Raw genomic sequence first — 17,981 nt, 5'->3', positions numbered from 1 at the left:
CGTAACCTTACCCTTGATCATTCCCTATCAGGTCTGACAGGCCCCCCTCACCACTAATTTGGGTCCCATGTTGTTCCCTTGTCCCTGTGTTTGTTAATACCACTTCCTTACCCACCCCCCCACCTCCTCCTATCCCAAGTCCTCCCGGAACTGTCGGTCCCGTTGTTTTCCCTCCAGATAGTTCATCCAGCCTGTCTTATTTAGACAGACCTGTGGAGATAATAACATGCACAAAAACAAGACAGAGGGCCTTTTCACGAAGATGGCACTGAAGGCAAAGAAGGAAGCTCCTGCCCCTCCCAAAACGGAAGCCAAAGCAAAGGCTTTAAAAGCCAAGAAGGCCGTGCTGAAAGGCGTCCACAGCCACGCAAAAAAGATCCGCACGTCACCCACCTTCCGGCGGCCCAAGACCTTGAAACTAAGAAGGCAGCCCAAATACCCTCGGAAGAGCGCCCCCAGTAGAAATAAGCTGGACCATTTTGCCATCATCAAGTTCCCCGTGACTACAGAGCCTGCCATGAAGAAGATCGAAGATAACAACACACTTGTGTTCATTGTGGATGTCAACGCCAACAAACACCAGATCAAACAGGCTGTGAAGAAGCTCTATGACATTGACGTAGCCAAGGTGAACACCTTGATCAGGCCTGACGGGGAGAAGAAGGCATATGTTCGACTGGCTCCTGACTATGATGCTTTAGATGTTGCCAACAAAATTGGAATCATCTAAAGTGAGTCCAGCTGGCTAATGCTAAATATAAACTTTTTCAATATTAAAAAAAAAACAAGACAGAGGAAAACAAAGCAACAGTATACAACCAGACAACAAAACAGCATCAACAAACCACTGGCAAAGCACAAAACAAAACACATCAAGAAAAAAAAAGTTTGTAGTTTGTTCAAGGATCGTTTGTTGGCCTTTAGGAGTGTTTTCCAGTCCAGTCTGTTGGGGTACCACGCCCTGGCCCCAAAGTCCACTTTCAGCATTCCCTGGGGACCTTGCCACTCCATTCCCTTGCTGTTCCGCTGCTCTCCCCCAGTGCTTTACCTCGGTGTGGTGGGATCAGGTCAGGTGCAATTCCCACACTGTGTCTCCGGTGCTGTCCCCTGTATCGCCCTAGTCACTGAGGGGCATCATGTCTCATAGTGGGGTCAGCCATGTTGTCCTCTCTGTGGACTGGCTGCTCTAATCAGGAACATCATCCTCACGGTCTGGTGGGCCAGGCTGTGATCCACTCTCTCCTCCTCCCCCTTCATCTGCTCCCATGTGCTCTGGTCAGATATGTTCCTCTCCCAGAGCTGCAGAATCAATGTCATCCTTTGAAACAAATTCTTCTCGGGGGAGGGGCATGTATGTGTGTTTCAATGGTTCCATAAAACCATTAAAAAACCTAGACTCTTACTGCAAGGTTGAAAATTCAAGTCTATCCAGAGGCACTGTCAAAGAAAGGCCTGGCAATCAACTTCCCAAAATTCAAACATTGAGAACTCGACATAGCACAGTTCTGCTCTGAAGTGCATGGAGTTTCTGTGAGTTGGAGTTCAAATGACGTCAACTATTTTTGTAGTAGCGTATAGCTTATACCCAAACTGTTTACTTATAGGAAAGGCTGGTGGATTTTGAACATGAAATTCAGGAAACTAGAGCTCCATCATAACTTGGTTGAGTAGAAAATCTGAGTTGCCCTGCAGGCAATATTAAGTAGGTAAGGAAACATAATTACATGTGTGCTAGGGTTTTTCAGATATGTAGGTAGGAAGGGGATCACTGGAAAGATTTGCAATTTCTGCGTGGGTTCCATTTAAATTGGGACATAAACGTAAATATGCAAGATCACATTTAACCCCATGCATTGGGGAGGTATATAAATATCACTTTTATATGCAGGCAAAGATCATTAAAAATGTGAGATGTGAATGAAGAAAGCTAAAAAGATTTTTTTAATCGCTGCTGCTTAAGGAACAAGTTAAGTCTTATAAATTGGAAAAAAGGACCTGTACATTTAAGTTAATAATAAAAATAAATTATAGTTATATAAGAAGTTAAGAAACAGTGTGCCTAAGAGAAAATCCTGATAGGAAAAAAAATTTATGAAGGAAATAACTTATTGGTAGAAAATTATTTCCACCTCTCATCCCAACTATTTGAATTAAAATAAAGTAAAACACATGAAAGAATAACTATTTCCAAACCAATCATCTTTGGACAGGTTTTGTAATATAGATAAACCAAATGGCACCAGGCTATCTCTAGAAAGCCCGTAATTTACTCTGCTTTCAGGATGGACACTTTATGTTTACCTTGCACTTTTTTGAACCGAGTTGCTCTTCACATTCAGAGACATTGGCGCTCTGCGAATGCAACCACGCTCTGGATCCAGCAGGGGAGGGCTGGAGAGCTCTGTTTTCTGCTGACAGCAGTCATGCAGAGTCGTATGATTTATGGACCAGGCCAACAATGACATCCATATCTCAGTGTCATTAATTACCAGGAGAAGGACTCAGCTCAGAATCACTCCGACAGCTGAAGGTTCTCAAAGAGTGAGACTGTTAGAAAAATCAGAATAATCAAAGCCCATTTTATTGTACTCTGATTTCTCAGCGGCTTCTCCTCTCCCTCTCCCCCACCCCCCCCCCCACCTACACCCGCTGAATCCAGGGATGTTTCCACAGCCCAAAGGGAACACGTTGGGCAGTGCTTGAGCTTTTTCATCAAGTTACATGAAAGAACCAGATACAATGTCAAAATGAAGGAAAACAGGAACAGAAAGAAGGTTGGGGGTTTGTGGGGGGTCAAGGAAGTGCTCCAAAATCAAAGAATACAATTTACTATTGATGCGTTTGGTAGAAAACACCAGATAAATTTTAGAATAGATCAATGAAGAGATGAGCCCTTAGAAAAGAGCTTCCTTCTCAAAAGTTACATGATTCCCTAAGAACAAGGAATGCCACACGGGACTCAATTTCTCTTTTTCAAGTTAAGCTTTTGGATAAGAGGAATAAATATGGGCCCAGAGACGATTCCCGGTAGGCACTGTGCAGTTGATTCCACAATGGCACTGAGGAAACTTCGCCTAGAAAAAGTCTCTATGTCCCCACCCCACCCCCCACCCCCAGTCCCATTCATTTAATTCAACACATAATCAGTCACTAATTCAACATGAACTCACAGAGCAGGTATTTTATGCAAGACACTTTTATGCAAAGTACCTTTCTAGGCAAGAGAAAAAACCATTGAAACCCTTGCTTTCACAGGTTTATAACTTAGTGGTGGGAAAGGACAAGCAGTCAAGGAGCTGTAATAAAAGCCAGAGTAACAAATCCAAGTAAGGAAAGTACTACATGCCCTTGGGGGTTGACAAAGGGGAAGGTCCTGACTTGAAAGGCAACTTGAAAAGGTTTTGCATGTGAGACACATTTGAGGTACAGTTTGAAGAAAGAGAGAGATGAAGAATGTTAAGGGGTTAAAAAAGAATGTTAAGATAAAGTGTTTGACTTTGTTCCATTAAATTGGCATTCCATGATGCACACCTTCATGACCTGATCATAGAAGACAAATGTGTGCAGAAGCAAAGGTGTTGAAGAAAGCTTACAGTGACCAGCTATCAAAAGATATAGTCTCTGGGGTCTTAAATGCTTGAAGGCAAACAAGTGAACATCTAGCTGAGAAACAACAAAGCCCACTTGGAAGAAGCACACCAGCCTGTGTGAGCATGAGGTGTCAAAGGGATCAGATATCAGGCATCAAAGAACAAAAAATCATATCATTGTAAATGAGGGGAAGTCCAGATTGGGGACCCAACGACCATCTGTAGATATCTGGACATCCCCTTATAGAAGGGTTGTGAGGAGTAGTCGAGCCAGTCAGGGTGCAGTGTAGCAATGATGAAACATACAACTTTCCTCTAGTTCCTAAATGCTTCCACCCCTCCCCACCCCACCCCCGCCACCCACTATCATGATCCCAATTCTACATTACAAATCTGGCTAGACCAGAGGATATACACTGGTACAGATAGGAACCGGAAACACAAGGAATCCAGGACAGATGAACCCCTCAGGACCAGTGGTGAGAGTAGTGATACTGGAGGGTGGAGGTAAGGTGTGGTAGAAAGGGGAAACCCATTATAAGGATCTACATATAACCTCCTCCCTGGGGGATGAACAACAGGGAAGTGGGTGAAAGGAGACATCAGACAGTGTAGGATATGACAAAATAGTAATTTATAAATTATCAAGGTTCATGAGGAAGGGGGAGTCAGGAGGGAGCAGAAAAAAATGAGGAGCTGATCCCAAGGGCTTAAGTGAGGGCAACAAATGTACAAATGTGCTTGACGTACAATGGATGGATGGATGGGTTGTGAAAAGAGTTGTATGAGCCCCCAATAAAATGATTAACAACAAATATGTATATATATATATATGATGTTTGGGAGAGTGTAGCATAGAGTCAAGAAAAGTTAAGCATAAAATTCAGTTTGATTAAAGCAGAGGGGACAAGTAAAAGGAATAGTAGGACTGATCTGATGCATTTGTTATGCTTGGAAATTACTCTTCTTTAGGTTGGACATTGGGAACGGACTTAGTTATCCCTATAAGAGAAATGCCATACATGGCATTCTAATTAACAAACTACCACTTGCCTATTTGTTTGTCACAGAATGGTGGCTTGTATGATCCTGTGATGCTGGAAGCTATAACAACAGAGTCACCCAACATGAACAGGATTCAGCCGAACTCCCAGACTAAGAAGAGATTCTGGAAAAGTAATAGGCTATCCCAGTGTGAGGACTTAACCACTGAGACCATTATGTCAGATACAATGCCAGAGATGAGCTGCTCAGGTTGGAAGAGCTTCAAAATATGAGTGAGGAAGAGCTGCTTCCTCAAAGTAGAGGCAGTCATAGTGATGTGGATGGCCTCACTCTTTCAAGCCTGTCATTGGCTGATGGAGGCCAACTCAAAATAAGAAGAAAGAGATGTGAATATTCATTACTAAGCAGAATGTGGAAGGTACAAAGTATAAATCAAGAAAAATTGAAAGTCTTCACAAATGAAATGGAATGCATGAGCTGAAATGGACTGGTAATGGCCATTTGTAATCAGAAAGTCATATGGTTTGCTTTGCCAAGAATGACAAATTCGAGAGGAATGGTATCCAATTTTTCACCTTCATAAAGAACGTTTCAAGATGTCTCTAGAAATAGTATGCTGTCTATGATAGGACAATATCTACACTCCTATAAGGAAGTCCAGTTGCTACAATTTAAATAAAATTTATGCACCAACCACTAAGCCATTGTCGAAGAAATTTAAGAAGTCTATCAACTTCTTCAGTCATAAATTGATCAAACATGCAATCAAAATATGCAATCAATATTGGTGATTGGAATTGTGTCAGTCTGGGTAGACTAGAGAAACAAATTCATGTAGACACTCATATGTATATAAGGAAGAGGTTTATATACAAGACCAATTGTACTTTAAGAAAACATCCGAACCCTGCCCAGTCCAAGGCCATAAGTCTAATATTAGCCCATCTGTCCAAAACCAGTCTATAAAGTCCTCTTCAGACTCATGAAACACATGCAATGAAGCCAAATGCAGGATAATCACAAGCCAGTGGGTAGAAAGTCTTTGGATTCAGTGGCATTGTAAGCATCTCAGCACTGGCAGGGGTCTCTCTGTGGCTTCTCCAGCTTCAGAGGTCTGGTTGCATCCATGTGATGTCTCAGTTGCAATGTCTCCCAGGGAGTGAGCAGAGAGAACAATGTCTCTCACCTCCAAGGAGGAAGTACTGGATCTCCCAGAATTCTCAGAAGGCCATGCCCACACAGAGGCCTCATTGACTATGATCTCATTGACAAGCTAGACTCCACCCCTACACTCTTAATCTTCAAATTGACAAACGATTATATATCTACCACAGAATGCAAAATTTGGAAACAAAAAGGAAGGGGGGACTAGTTGGAAAACATGACCTTTGTGATAGAAATGAAGCTGGAGATCACATGATAGAATTTTGTAAGGCCAATGACTTCTTCGCTGCAAATACCTTTTTCAACAATATAAATGACAACTGTGCATGTGGACCTTGCCAGATGGAATCAAATTGACTACATCTTCTGGAAGAGGCAATGGAGAAGCTCGATATTAGCAGGCAAATAAGGCCAGAGGCTGACTGAGGGATACACCATTAATTGCTAAAGTGTAGGTTCAGATTGAAGTTGAAGAAAATGAAAATGAGTTTTCAAGAGACAAAATACAACCTTGAGTGTATTCTACTTGAATTTTGAGAATATATGTGACACATTGAACACTAATGGCAGCAGATTTGACTAGCTGTGTAATGACATCAAGAACATCATACATGGAGAAAGCACAAGGTCACTAAAAAGACAAGAAAGAAAGAAAAGATCAAGGTGGATTTCCGAAAAGACTCTGAAACTTGCTCTTGAAAAAAATTCTTAAAACAAATAGAGGAAATGATGGAGTAAAAGAGGTGAAGAGAAAATTTCAAAGGGCCGTTCGAGAAGACAAAGTGAAGCATTACAGTGAAATGTGCAAAGACCTGAAAGTTAGAAAGGCAGAAAGGAAGAACATGTTCAGTGTATCTCAAATTGCAAGAATTAAAGAGAAAATTTCAGCCTTGAGTATCAATGTTGAAGGATTCTATAGGTAAAATGTGGAAATTATAGAACAATGTCATTAATAGCTCGTGTGTTAGACATGGTTTCTTTAGAACAACAAAACCAGGACACTAATAATTTTATATGTGTATTTATATAGAAAGATATATAACATAAGAAATAAACAGTTAATTGACCTGTAAAGCAATGCAAATGTCTCAGTGCAACTCAATTGCGTTAGACAACTAATACACTGACAGCCCTTCAAGTCTTGGGCCCTGTGGAGCAATTCATGCTGTCTGGCCACAGGCAGCAAACAGCAAGGCAGGCCACCAAGAGTCGGCCAGATGACAGGGTCCGACAGGCCCCAGTTCAAGAGATGTGTATTCTAGTAGCATGGCGAAGCAGGTCTTGAAGAAACCTCAAATTACAGCAACACAGTCCATGGGTTAGATGTCCCACAGGTAGTGTAGCTTGCAAATTGAGGCACAGAACAAGCACGGCAGCCGCACACTGGTTGGATCATCAAAGAGCAAGAGACAAGAAAGGCAAGGCTCACCAAGCCATTAATCCCACATGTGTTCATTGACCATGTTGGCACAATAAGCCTTAACTATCTCAACATGCAAGCAAAATTTTGCTGAAGATAATTCAATAGTAATTACCCCCGTATATTGACAAGGAGCTGCCAGAAATTCAACTGGATTCAGAAGAGGACATAGCACAAAGGGTTTTCATAGCTGATGTGAGATGGATATTGGCTAAAAAGTGCAAACCCAAGAAGATGTGCATTTATTGAGTATGCAAAGACATAATCTCTTTGGATCATAACAAACTATGGATAATATAAAGAGAAATGGGAATTCTACAAAATTTCATTTTCATTGTGGGATCCGTACATGGACCAAGGGGTATTCATTGGAACAGAACAATGGGATACTACAGGGTTTAAATTTGGGAAGGATGTGCATCAGGCTTGTATGATGAACCATTCATCAGAGAAACTAGACTAAATGGAGCAACAGGCTTATTAATAGTCTGTGATTGGCAGATGACACAGCCTTGCTTGCTAAAAGCGAGGAGCCCTGGAAGCACTTGCTGATGAAAATCAAGGACTGCAGACTTCACTCTCCATTGCAACTCAATGTAAAGAAAACCGAAGTCCTCACAACTAGACCGATAGATAATATCATAATAAAATAAGCAAAGCCTGAAGTCAAGAATTTCATTTTTCTTGGCTCCACAATCAATACTCATGCAAGCAGCAGTCGAGAAGTCAAAAGATTTTGTATTTGGGCAAATCTGCTGCTTAAAACCTCTTAAAAGTGTTGAAGAGCAAAGACAACTCTTTGAAGACTAATATGCACCTGACACAACCCATTATATTTTCAAACTGGTTACAAGCAGGCTGCTAACCAAAAGATCAGCAGTTCAAAACCACCAGTTCCTTTTTGGAATGAAGAGAGTGCTTTCTACTCCCATAAAGAGTTACAGTCTCAGAAACTCACAGGGCAGTTCTACCCTGTCCTATCGGGTCACAGTGTGTTGGCAACGACTCCACGGCAGTGAGAGAGTGAGTGAATGTGTGAGAGCTATATCAAAAGATTGACCAAGATACATCCTACAGTAATCATGTCTCAATGACAAAGATAACCCATATCCAAATATGAGTATAAGCACAAGCATAAGCCCATTAAAAAAACCAAACCCGAAAATGATTAAGGCAAAGAATGTACAGGTGTGCTTTATACAATTGATGTATGTATATGTATGGATTGTGATAAGAGTTGTATGAGCCCCTAATAAAATGTTTTAAAAAAAAACAAACCCATTTCCATAGAGTTGATTTTGACACATAACAAACTATAGGGCAGAGTAAAACTACACAATGGAGTTTCCAAAGCTGGAGCCCTGGGGAAGAAGTGACCAAAACCACTCCAAGGGAGAAAGATGAGGCTTTCTACTCCCTAAACATCTCAGAAACCCACACGGGACAGTTCTACCCTGTCTTACATGGTTGCTCTGAGTCGGATAGACACAATGGCAGTGAAAGAGAAAGAGAGGGCAGAGCAGAGAAGTGTACCAGATTGAAAGAAAAAAAAAAGAAAGAGAAAGAGAGTTTGAAAAGTCTTTGCAGAAGCTGGCTGGCACCCCTTTTACCTTAGCCCACAAGAAGAGCCCTTGATGAGTTCCACTTTTCCAGTTGCTGTTACATTGACTTTGACCCATGCTTGCAGAGTAGAACTGCACTCCACAGGAATTTCATGGCTAGAATCCATTCAGAAGCAGACTGACCATCTTTTCTGTCAACATGTCTTTCTTGTTGTTCGTGTGTGTAGTCTGAACAGTAAATGTAGGTCTTTGTGTGTCAGTGCGTGTGTGTGATTAGGTATATAACCTGCATGATGTATGTGGTGTGCACACTAGTGTGAATATCCTGTATAGTTCTAGATGGAATTGGAGAACAGGTTGAATGGCTCAGCATTCATGGTAAAGACAGTGGAAGTCACTGAAAGCACAAGAGGAAGACACAGACACCAGGGGAGCTACCTTACCACATTCCCAAGAACCTGCAGCAGCCCGCAAGAGGACAGCTTTGGCATGTAGCTGAGATGGGAAGGTTCGAAGAATAGTATGCTCTTCTCGGAGGCTCCACACCCACCATTATTGTCACTGTCTTCCAGACTTGAGAGTGTTATTAGGAGAGCATGAGTGTTTCTCCCGATTATATCCATGAATCCCAGGAGGTCGACAGTGGTGTCTTTGGCTCCGTTTTGTGACTCCATCTCCCACCATGGAGATCACTGATTTCTATTTGTCACCTTGGCAGGAGATGCCATTCCTGTTATACTCTTTCCCACGTCCTTCGCAAGGGGTCTTAGGACCCCTTGGCTTGGCAGCACACCCCCAACAACCTGGACCAAGAGCAAGTTCCAGCGAGGGAGCAAATGGAGAAGTGGGCAGCGGAAGAGGGTTTTAGATCAGGAAAGGGAGTCAATCACTGGGTCAGGTTATGGTGAAGAGGTAGGTTAGAATGAGGAAATGGGATGGCATAGATAGATCTACCATTTGAAACAAGACATTAGACGACAGAGCAGAATGAATGGTCTAAAGTGCCCGTTTAAGCAGGAGAGTAGGTATCAGCTGACCTCCAGGAACTGACAAAAGAGAAGAATTGCAGCAACAGATCAGAATCAAGACACAGTATTAAGGGTAGACCAAGCATGAAAACAGATGATGGGTTTAATTTTTTTTGGTGGGGGGGGGCGGGGAACAACAGCAGGTCATGCATGGCTGTGTAGGTACTATATTTGGTGCATATAAATGAACAAGTGGCCCAAATAAATTCAGTTAAAGGCATAAAGGCAAGGCTTGGACTCCTATATACCCTCCCTTTATCTCTCAACCCTCCTATCACTTTGAAGCACAGTATTAAGTGAAAGACTTAAGTGTCACACATCTTGGACACTTCCCCAACTCCCAAACCCATTGCCATCATGTGGAATTATGACCTAGAGTGACCCTCTATAGTGTTTCTGAGGCTGTAAATCTTTATAGGAGCAGAGAGCTCTTTCCTTCACCCAAGGAGTAACTGGTGTGTTTGAACCTTTGACCTTACAGCTAGCAGCCCAATGCCAACTCACAGCACCACCAAGAGAAGGGCTTTTTAAAATATAAATCACAGGTAATTATTATCCTCATTTTTTCATTGCCTTCCCCTTCACCCAAATGAATGTACTTACTCTGTAGTTAATAATCGACCCTCCTCGTCCCTGCCAGTCCTGGTACCCATCAAAAATGTTTCTTTTAGTTTCAAGAAAACCTTCTCTTGACTTTTTACAATAGTAGTCTCTTATAATAATTATCATATGATGGTTGATTTATTTTATTCAGCATATTATCTTCCAGGTTCCTTCATGTTAGGAGATGTTTACAGACTCATCATTATGTTTTAATGTTGCATAATGCTCCGTTGTGTGTATGTATCATAGTCTCTCATTCCTCCACAGATGGGCATTTTGGCTATTTCCATCTTTTTGTTATTGTTCATAGGTATTCAGATAGCCGAATCATAGGGTATTTCTAGTTCCAGCATTTGAAGGAAGCACCATACTATGAAGGTTCCAGTCTCTCCTCACCCTTACCAGCATTTGTTGTTTTCTGTTTCCTGGACTTTGCTATTAATACCACGGTGAGGTGATAACTCCTTGTTGGTGGACTGTTGTTTTTTTCCATGCTTCTTTTAAATTTAATTCAATATATTTATTTTAATTATCTTATTGGGAGCTCTTACAAATTCATAACCTTCCCTAGTTCAATCACATCAAGCATTGTTGTACAATTGCTAGCACAATCCGTTTCAAAACATTTTCTTTCTTCTTGAACTCTTTGATAACAGCTCCCCTCGTTGTTGTTTTGATTCGCATCTCTCTAATGACTAATGATAGCATGCATTTCTTCATATGTTTGTTGGCCACCTGAATGTCTTCTTTTGCCAAGTGTCTGTTCATGTCCCTGATGAGTTTTTTGCTTAAATTGTCTTTTTCTTGCTTAACTGTTAAAGTTATTTATTTGTTGTTGTTTAATTTAAGAGATTAGGTTTTTTGTCTTATGTGTTGTCAATGATCTGTTCACAATCTATAAGTTCCTATATGACTCTTTTGGTGAAATCTTTTGATGCACATTTTTAGGAGGTTTGGGTCATCTAGTTTGTTTGTCTTCTGCTGTGTGTTTCAATTATGTTTGATAGTATATTTATGCCAGGTATTAGAGCCCTTGTTTGTTCACTGAAGGTCTTTATAGTTTCAAGTTTTACATTTAGGTCTTTCATTCACCTTCTATTTATTTTTGTATGCAGTGTGAAATATGGGTGCTGCTCAGTTTTTCTGCAAATGGATGTCCAGTTTTGCTGTCACCATTTGTTAAAGAGACTCCCCCTTCCGCAGTCAATGAGCTCCAGCCCATTTAATGAATCTCCCCATTTAATGAGGAGTTCTCAAAGATCAACTGTCCATATGTGGATGAGTTTACTTGAAGGTTCTCAATTCTGTTCCACTGATCTGTGTGTCTGTGCTGGGAGCAGTTCCAAGCTGTGTTGACTATTGTTGCGGGGCAACATGTTTTGTGATTGGGAGGTGTGATGGCTCCTACTACGTTCCTCTAATGCTTTGTTTACCTGAGGTCTCTTGCCTTTCCATAAAATAGGCAATTACTTTTCTCACCTCATTGTAGATTGAGTTTTTTGTTATGCTCATTTCATAAAATGAATTGAGAAGCATTTCATCCTTTTCTATATTCTTCCCCTCCCCCAAAAAACAACCCACTTTATTGGGAGCTAGTACAGACATCTCATCAATTCATATTCTAATCACATTAAGCCATTGTTACCACATTTTTCCATCTTCTGGAAGAGTTTGAGTAAAATTGATGTCAGCTCTGGTCACTCATACTAATTCTATGTAAATGTTTAGGTTTAAATATAATAACTTTGATTTAACATATATACTGTAACAATTGTTGCTCTAACTCACAGTCCCTCCTAGGTTGTGACCATTTGGAAGTCAGGGAACATGTCTTTGAACTATTGTGTTCCCATGTGCCCAGCAGAAAGGTCCACAGTTGTTAAAAAGAAAAAACGTAAACCTCGGTACCAATCAAGAATATACCCACTACCATCAAAACAATTCCAACTCATAGTGACCCCATAGGATAGCGTGAGTTTTACAAATCCCATAGGGTTTCCAAGGTGATAAAGCTTTATGGAAGCAAATTGCTACATCAGCCTCTTGTGGAGAGGTCAGTGGGTTCAAACTGTTGACCTTTTGATTAGCAACTGAATGTTCACCTGCCCCACCTGGGCTCCTAAATCACAGTTTCCCTATGAGTCAGAATCAACTCAGTAGCCATTGACTGGTTGAGCAAATCAAAGTTATAGATTCATAAAATATTTATCTCTTTTTACATGTTCGAAGAGCCCATCACATCTCTGTAGGTGAAAATAACTTCAGAGATTACCCCCTCCGAGTTCCCAGATGATACAAGAGTTATTTCTACAACCTTTCAGGAGATGATGGGCAGCCTACACTGGAAATTTCTGTCAGTAGTTTGTGAGGATACCTGTTCCATTGTTTGACAACTGATAGAAGCTTCTTCTTCATAATTATCCTAAATCAACTCCATAGTAATGCCTACCCAATGACGCTACTTGTCTGCTTCCTACTTTACCCGACCATATACTTTTTCTGTATTCCAGATTAAACAATTGGCCAGATGAAGTTATTTTAGACTTTTCATTCTCTTAATCTCCTTCAAAAGTCAATGGGTGTCAGTTACGTCTATGCCTTTTTTAAAAATCATTCTATTGGGGCTCATACAACTCTTATCACAATCCATACATCCATCAATTGTGTAAAGCACATTTGCACATTCGTTACCCTCATCATTCTCGAAATACTCGCTTTTCGCTTGGGCTCCTGGAATCAGCTCCTCATTTTTCTTTTTTTTTCTCTCCCTCCCTGCTCCCCCCTCATTCAAGAACCCTTGATAATTTATAAATTATTATTTTATCATATCTTACACTACCCGACATCTCCCTTCACCCACTTATGTCTTTTAAAGTATGTGTGATGGCCAAGATGAGGACATGGTAGTTTGACTGTAGAATAGCAGGGGTTAGACGGGTCTAATATCCTTCTAATTTTATTCTTATTTTATTTTTTTCACACAGTTTTGTTGGAACGGAATTCACTTATCATGCAGTTCAATAGTTGAATCACATCCAGAGGGGGTGTACCATCATCATCACAATCAATTTTAGAACATTTTCTTCATTCTCGTCCTCATCGTTATTAGCTCCCCACTTCCCTCTAACCTTCCCTGCCGTACCCCTGGGGAACCATAGATCTATTTACTGTCTCTATAGATTTACTTATTATGGATTTCTTTTTGTTGTTGTTGTCCCCTAGTTACATCTAGACATTACACTTTGCACCAATCTATAATCAGAAGCACTGAAATAAACATCCTTATCATTGCATTTAGGTACCAAACACATTAAGATAAGGCAAATTGAAAATCAAGATATTCTCAGTATTTATTCATGAAATGCTTAGGGGTGGGTTGTCATTTATTTAGCCCCCTGCCTCACTTCTGAAAGTCACCTAAATTGCACCAGCACTCTCTGTCCCCTCTGTGTTTCTTTTAGTTCTTAATGTTGTCAGAAGCAGTCTATCTTCTACATTGCTCTCGGTCACCTTTTAACAATCTGCCTTTCTTAAAAGCATTATGTAGCTTCTGAGATGGAGTGAATGACTGAATCTGGCTTTTCAAGCAACCGTCCTCCCTCTCAAGGGGAATTTCAAATCCTACCCTGTTGCGTACACCTGTGGGTTTATTATGGATTTCATATACAGAAAAACATTTTTAAATAAACAAGAATAACAAAGTAAAATGGAAAAAACCTCAACAGAAAAGCAGAATATATTACAAACTAGAACAAATTTAAATGGAGAGCAAATGATACGGTGCTGAATTGTAACCTAACTGCATCTGCAACAATCCACTTTCATGGCCATGCACTCTGCATGCTAGCAAGGCTATTGACATTCCTGGTCCAAGGTCAGAGGGGATTCCCCAGGGTATTTGGGTGTTCTCAGTGGCACCTCTGAAGGAAAAACACTGCCATCAAGTCCATTCCACCTCATCGCAACCCCGTAAGACAGAGCAGAACCGCCCACTGCGGTTTTTCAAGACTGTAACTCTATGAGAGTTCTCCCAAGGAGACACTGATGGTCTCCGACTGTTGACATGCAGGTTAGCAGCCCAACACATAGCCCATAACCCTCTATGCCACAGAGCTCCTTGAATGACACCTACAAGGACATGGATCTTAAGCTAAAAATAAGTTAATTTACAAAGTAAAACCCCCAATCACTGCCATCGGATGGATCCCAACTCATGGCAAATCCTACAGGACAGAGTAGAACTGCCACTGTGTGTTTCCGAAGCTGCAGGTCTTCATGGAGCAGTCAACCTCACCTTTCTCCTGCCGTTTGAAACACTGATCTTATTTAGCAGCTCAATGCATAGTGTCCTATGCTGCCAGAGCTCCTTAATCTGTATAGCTTCTACATGTTAGTCTGTTCTTTTAAAAATGATTACTTAGAAAGCATTAAAACGTGATTTGCTCACAAGGTTTGGGGCGATGCAGGCTGTTTGCACACAGCTGCTAACCAAAGATTGGCAGTTCGAACCCATGCAGCAATGCCAGGAAAGTTAGGCCCGGAGATCTGTTTTTGTAAACATTACACCAAGAAAACCCTATGGATAAGTTCCGCTTTGTAACACATGGACCACCAGGAGTTGGAATCAGCTGAACAGCAATTGGTTTGATTTGTTTTGTTTTTATTCTTCCATGTCCCATTTTTGAAAGTCGCACATGCAGAGCTTGATTTGTTTGAAGTCTCGGAATGTACTGGGAAACCCTTTACTAGAAGTATATAGTGTGGCAAACTCTGTGTCCAGTTTCTTCCCTCTCACTGCCATTCTGTCCCAAGGCAGGAAACCTCAAACGCATCCTTGACTCCTCCCATCTTTTACTCAAGTCCCTGAGTCTTATCAATTCCACCTCTCAATGTCCTCTTTTCGATTCTGACTATTCTCCCTGCACTTCTGATTCTCATATGAAATACTGCATTTGTCAAACCAGCATGCGTTCTCTCTTCAGGATATTCTCCACACCGCTTCCAGGGGGATTGTTCTAAAATCTGAGTCCTGTCACGTGTTTTCTACTTAGAACATTTCCATAGTGTTCTAGCTCTTTCAGGACAAAGTAAAATGTCTTCCTAGATTATAAAGGTCCTACTGAGAGATCTTCTTTGCTGTGTCTGCAGCTCTTTCTTTAACTTCCCCTCTAGACATCTTGCATTTCAGCCATGCTACATTGCTGGCTATTCCCTGAATATACTTAGTTCCCTCCTGCTTTTAGTCTTTTGTTCCTGCTGTGAATTAAACTGTATCCCTCAAAGCTTGTGTCATAAATCCTAACTTCTCTGCCTGTGACTCTACTTCCATTTGGGGAAGGGTTGTCTCTGCTATGGTGAGGAGACAGGATTGCTGTGGAGTGTCTCTTGAGTCCATCTCTTTTGAGATGTGTAAGAAAATCAACACAAATTAGCAAGCAGGGATGCGGGGAGATGGATGCCAAGCCATATGGATATCCTCAAGGAAGACGGGAAATAAACCGAAATGACAAGGTTCATTAGAACCAATGGAAAGGGAGCGCTTTCCCCCTGGAGAGAGCATCCTGAACTTGAACTTCCAGTACCCGCAACAGTGAGAAAATAAAGTTCTATTTGTTAAGTCCACCCATTTGGGGCATTTTTGTTATAGTGACACTAGATAACTAAGACAGTTCACATGTACCCACATTGCAGTTCACAAAATGACTCACTTAGTCCTCACCACAACTGTCAAAGTGGATATTATTCCCATGTTACTGATGAGGAATACCAAGTGGTAAGCATTTTGCCCAACGTCACATACATGGAGAATGCCCTCTCTTCCATTCTTCTTGGCAAACTTCCACCCATCTTTTAAGCAAGTTCTGTGAAATCTGCCATCCCCTTGAACTTAATTGTTCTGGGCTAATTGTCTGAAAACTATTTGCTCCAAGGGTAAGTTTATGTTCGATCCCTTACTGAGTCTCCAGAAACTATTTCGGGAATCTAATGAATGCTTTTATGAAAGAATGCAGGAATGATGGGTTGGATTCATTTTAAATCTGTAACACGACAACTGAACAATTTGCCAACCCTTTGCAATCAATTCATCAAGCACTGTGTGCAACAATGTGACAAAGGTTTAATTGTAGGTCAGCTGGATCTTGTAGGTCAGGTTCATTCCCATAAGCTTCATTTTAGAACAATATAAGTTTTCTGAGATGCTCTGGAGTTACCTCAATTTGCACAGAAGCAAAAAGCTTTCAAATTACTGAGCTCGGCATCCTGTTTCTTCAGATGGTCTTTGAGTAAATTTCTTTAGTCTGGGTTTCGGTAGTAGTGGACAACAGAACCTCAAGCAGAGAATCAACCATTCCTACTTGCCATAGATATAGTCAGGGGGGCAATGAGCAGAAGGGCAGCAATGAATTCTATGCCAAAGAAACCGGAATCATTTCTACTTTAGATATTTCCTGGGAGAAAATGGCACTCAGGAGCAAATGAGCATGTGAAGCTTGCTTGCTTATCTATTCAGACCACACCAAGAAAGCTAGTATCCATCCACATTAGTCATTCAATTTACTAGGATTCTTTCCTTTGATTTTTCCCTGTGAACTAGTGAGGAACTCTGGTGGTGTACTGGTTATGCATTGGGCTGTGATCCACAAAGTCATCCATTCAGAACCACCAGCTGCGCCTAGGGAGTAAGACTGGATGCTCTACCCCTGTAAAAGGTTACAGTTTAGGAAACTAGCGGGGCATTTGTCTCCTGTCCTTGAGTTGCTATGAGTTGGCTTCAACCAGATGGCGGAGAATTTGGTTTTTTGAGTTCTTATGAACTAGTGAAGTATGTAACTAGATGCCATCATCATCACCAACCTTGTTACTGTCCTTAATAACCTAGAGCAGAAAGAAGAATTAGCATGGTTTCAAGCAATTAGCCCAAAGTTGTTCAAAAAACTCCCTGTAGTAGCAGAGCTGGGAGTAAATTATGGGTTCTGAGGGGGAGTACAAAATTCTGAGTACCACCAAAAGATCTATAGAAAACCCTACAGAGCTATAAATATGGATAAATATGAGAGAGATGGAAACATTTGTATGAAAACACTTTCTCAAGTGTTGAAATGTATCTTCAAAGACAAATGAACACCAGATCATCATTCTTAGCATGATCACTGCTTTTGGGGCTAGGAAGTGCTTTATATTATTTCTTTACTTAACCCTCCTAAGAACCCTGTGGCATAGGTATTCTCCCCAAGAGCAGATGAGGAAAATTGAGCCTTTGAGAGGTTGTCTGTTCAAATTTGCATCCTTAACTTGAGCTATGCAGTTTGGCAATTCAACATGGTGGACTCTCTCAGGGCGAGAAGTACTCTTTGAAGTATAAAGCATTCGGTTTCTATTTTTTTGGATGCCCAGCATACAAACATTGTCCTAAGACCACTCGAGTCCTCTATTTATCTAAGGATTCCAGAAGCAAAAATTAATCAAACTCACTGCCATCCAGTAGATGTAGACTCATAGTGATGCTATAAGACAGGGTTGAGCTGCCCTTTTGAGTTTTCAAGACTTTCTATGGGAGTAGAAAGCCCTGTCTTTCTCCCTCAATTGGCAGGTGGTATTGAACTGTTGA

At 41.1% G+C, this 17,981-nt stretch overlaps 2 protein-coding genes across 3 annotated transcripts in view; one reads left to right on the top strand and one right to left on the bottom strand.

Annotated features, from left to right (window-relative positions):
• CLDN10 (claudin 10) overlaps positions 1 to 17,981 on the bottom strand; it is a 216,856-nt gene that overhangs the window by 186,368 nt on the left and 12,507 nt on the right. The gene's annotated exons all lie outside the window — the stretch shown is intronic.
• Positions 257 to 736, top strand: LOC142460914 (large ribosomal subunit protein uL23-like). The gene has a single exon (XM_075562640.1). The coding sequence runs from the start codon at positions 263 to 265 to the stop codon at positions 728 to 730; it is 468 nt and encodes a 155-aa protein (XP_075418755.1). The 5' UTR covers positions 257 to 262; the 3' UTR covers positions 731 to 736.

Source organism: Tenrec ecaudatus, chromosome 11 (genome assembly GCF_050624435.1).
Source record: "Tenrec ecaudatus isolate mTenEca1 chromosome 11, mTenEca1.hap1, whole genome shotgun sequence".
NCBI classification, from domain to species: Eukaryota; Metazoa; Chordata; class Mammalia; order Afrosoricida; family Tenrecidae; genus Tenrec; species Tenrec ecaudatus.
The sequence above is the reverse complement of the archived record's forward strand: the minus strand, read 5'-3'. Positions and strand labels throughout refer to the sequence as shown.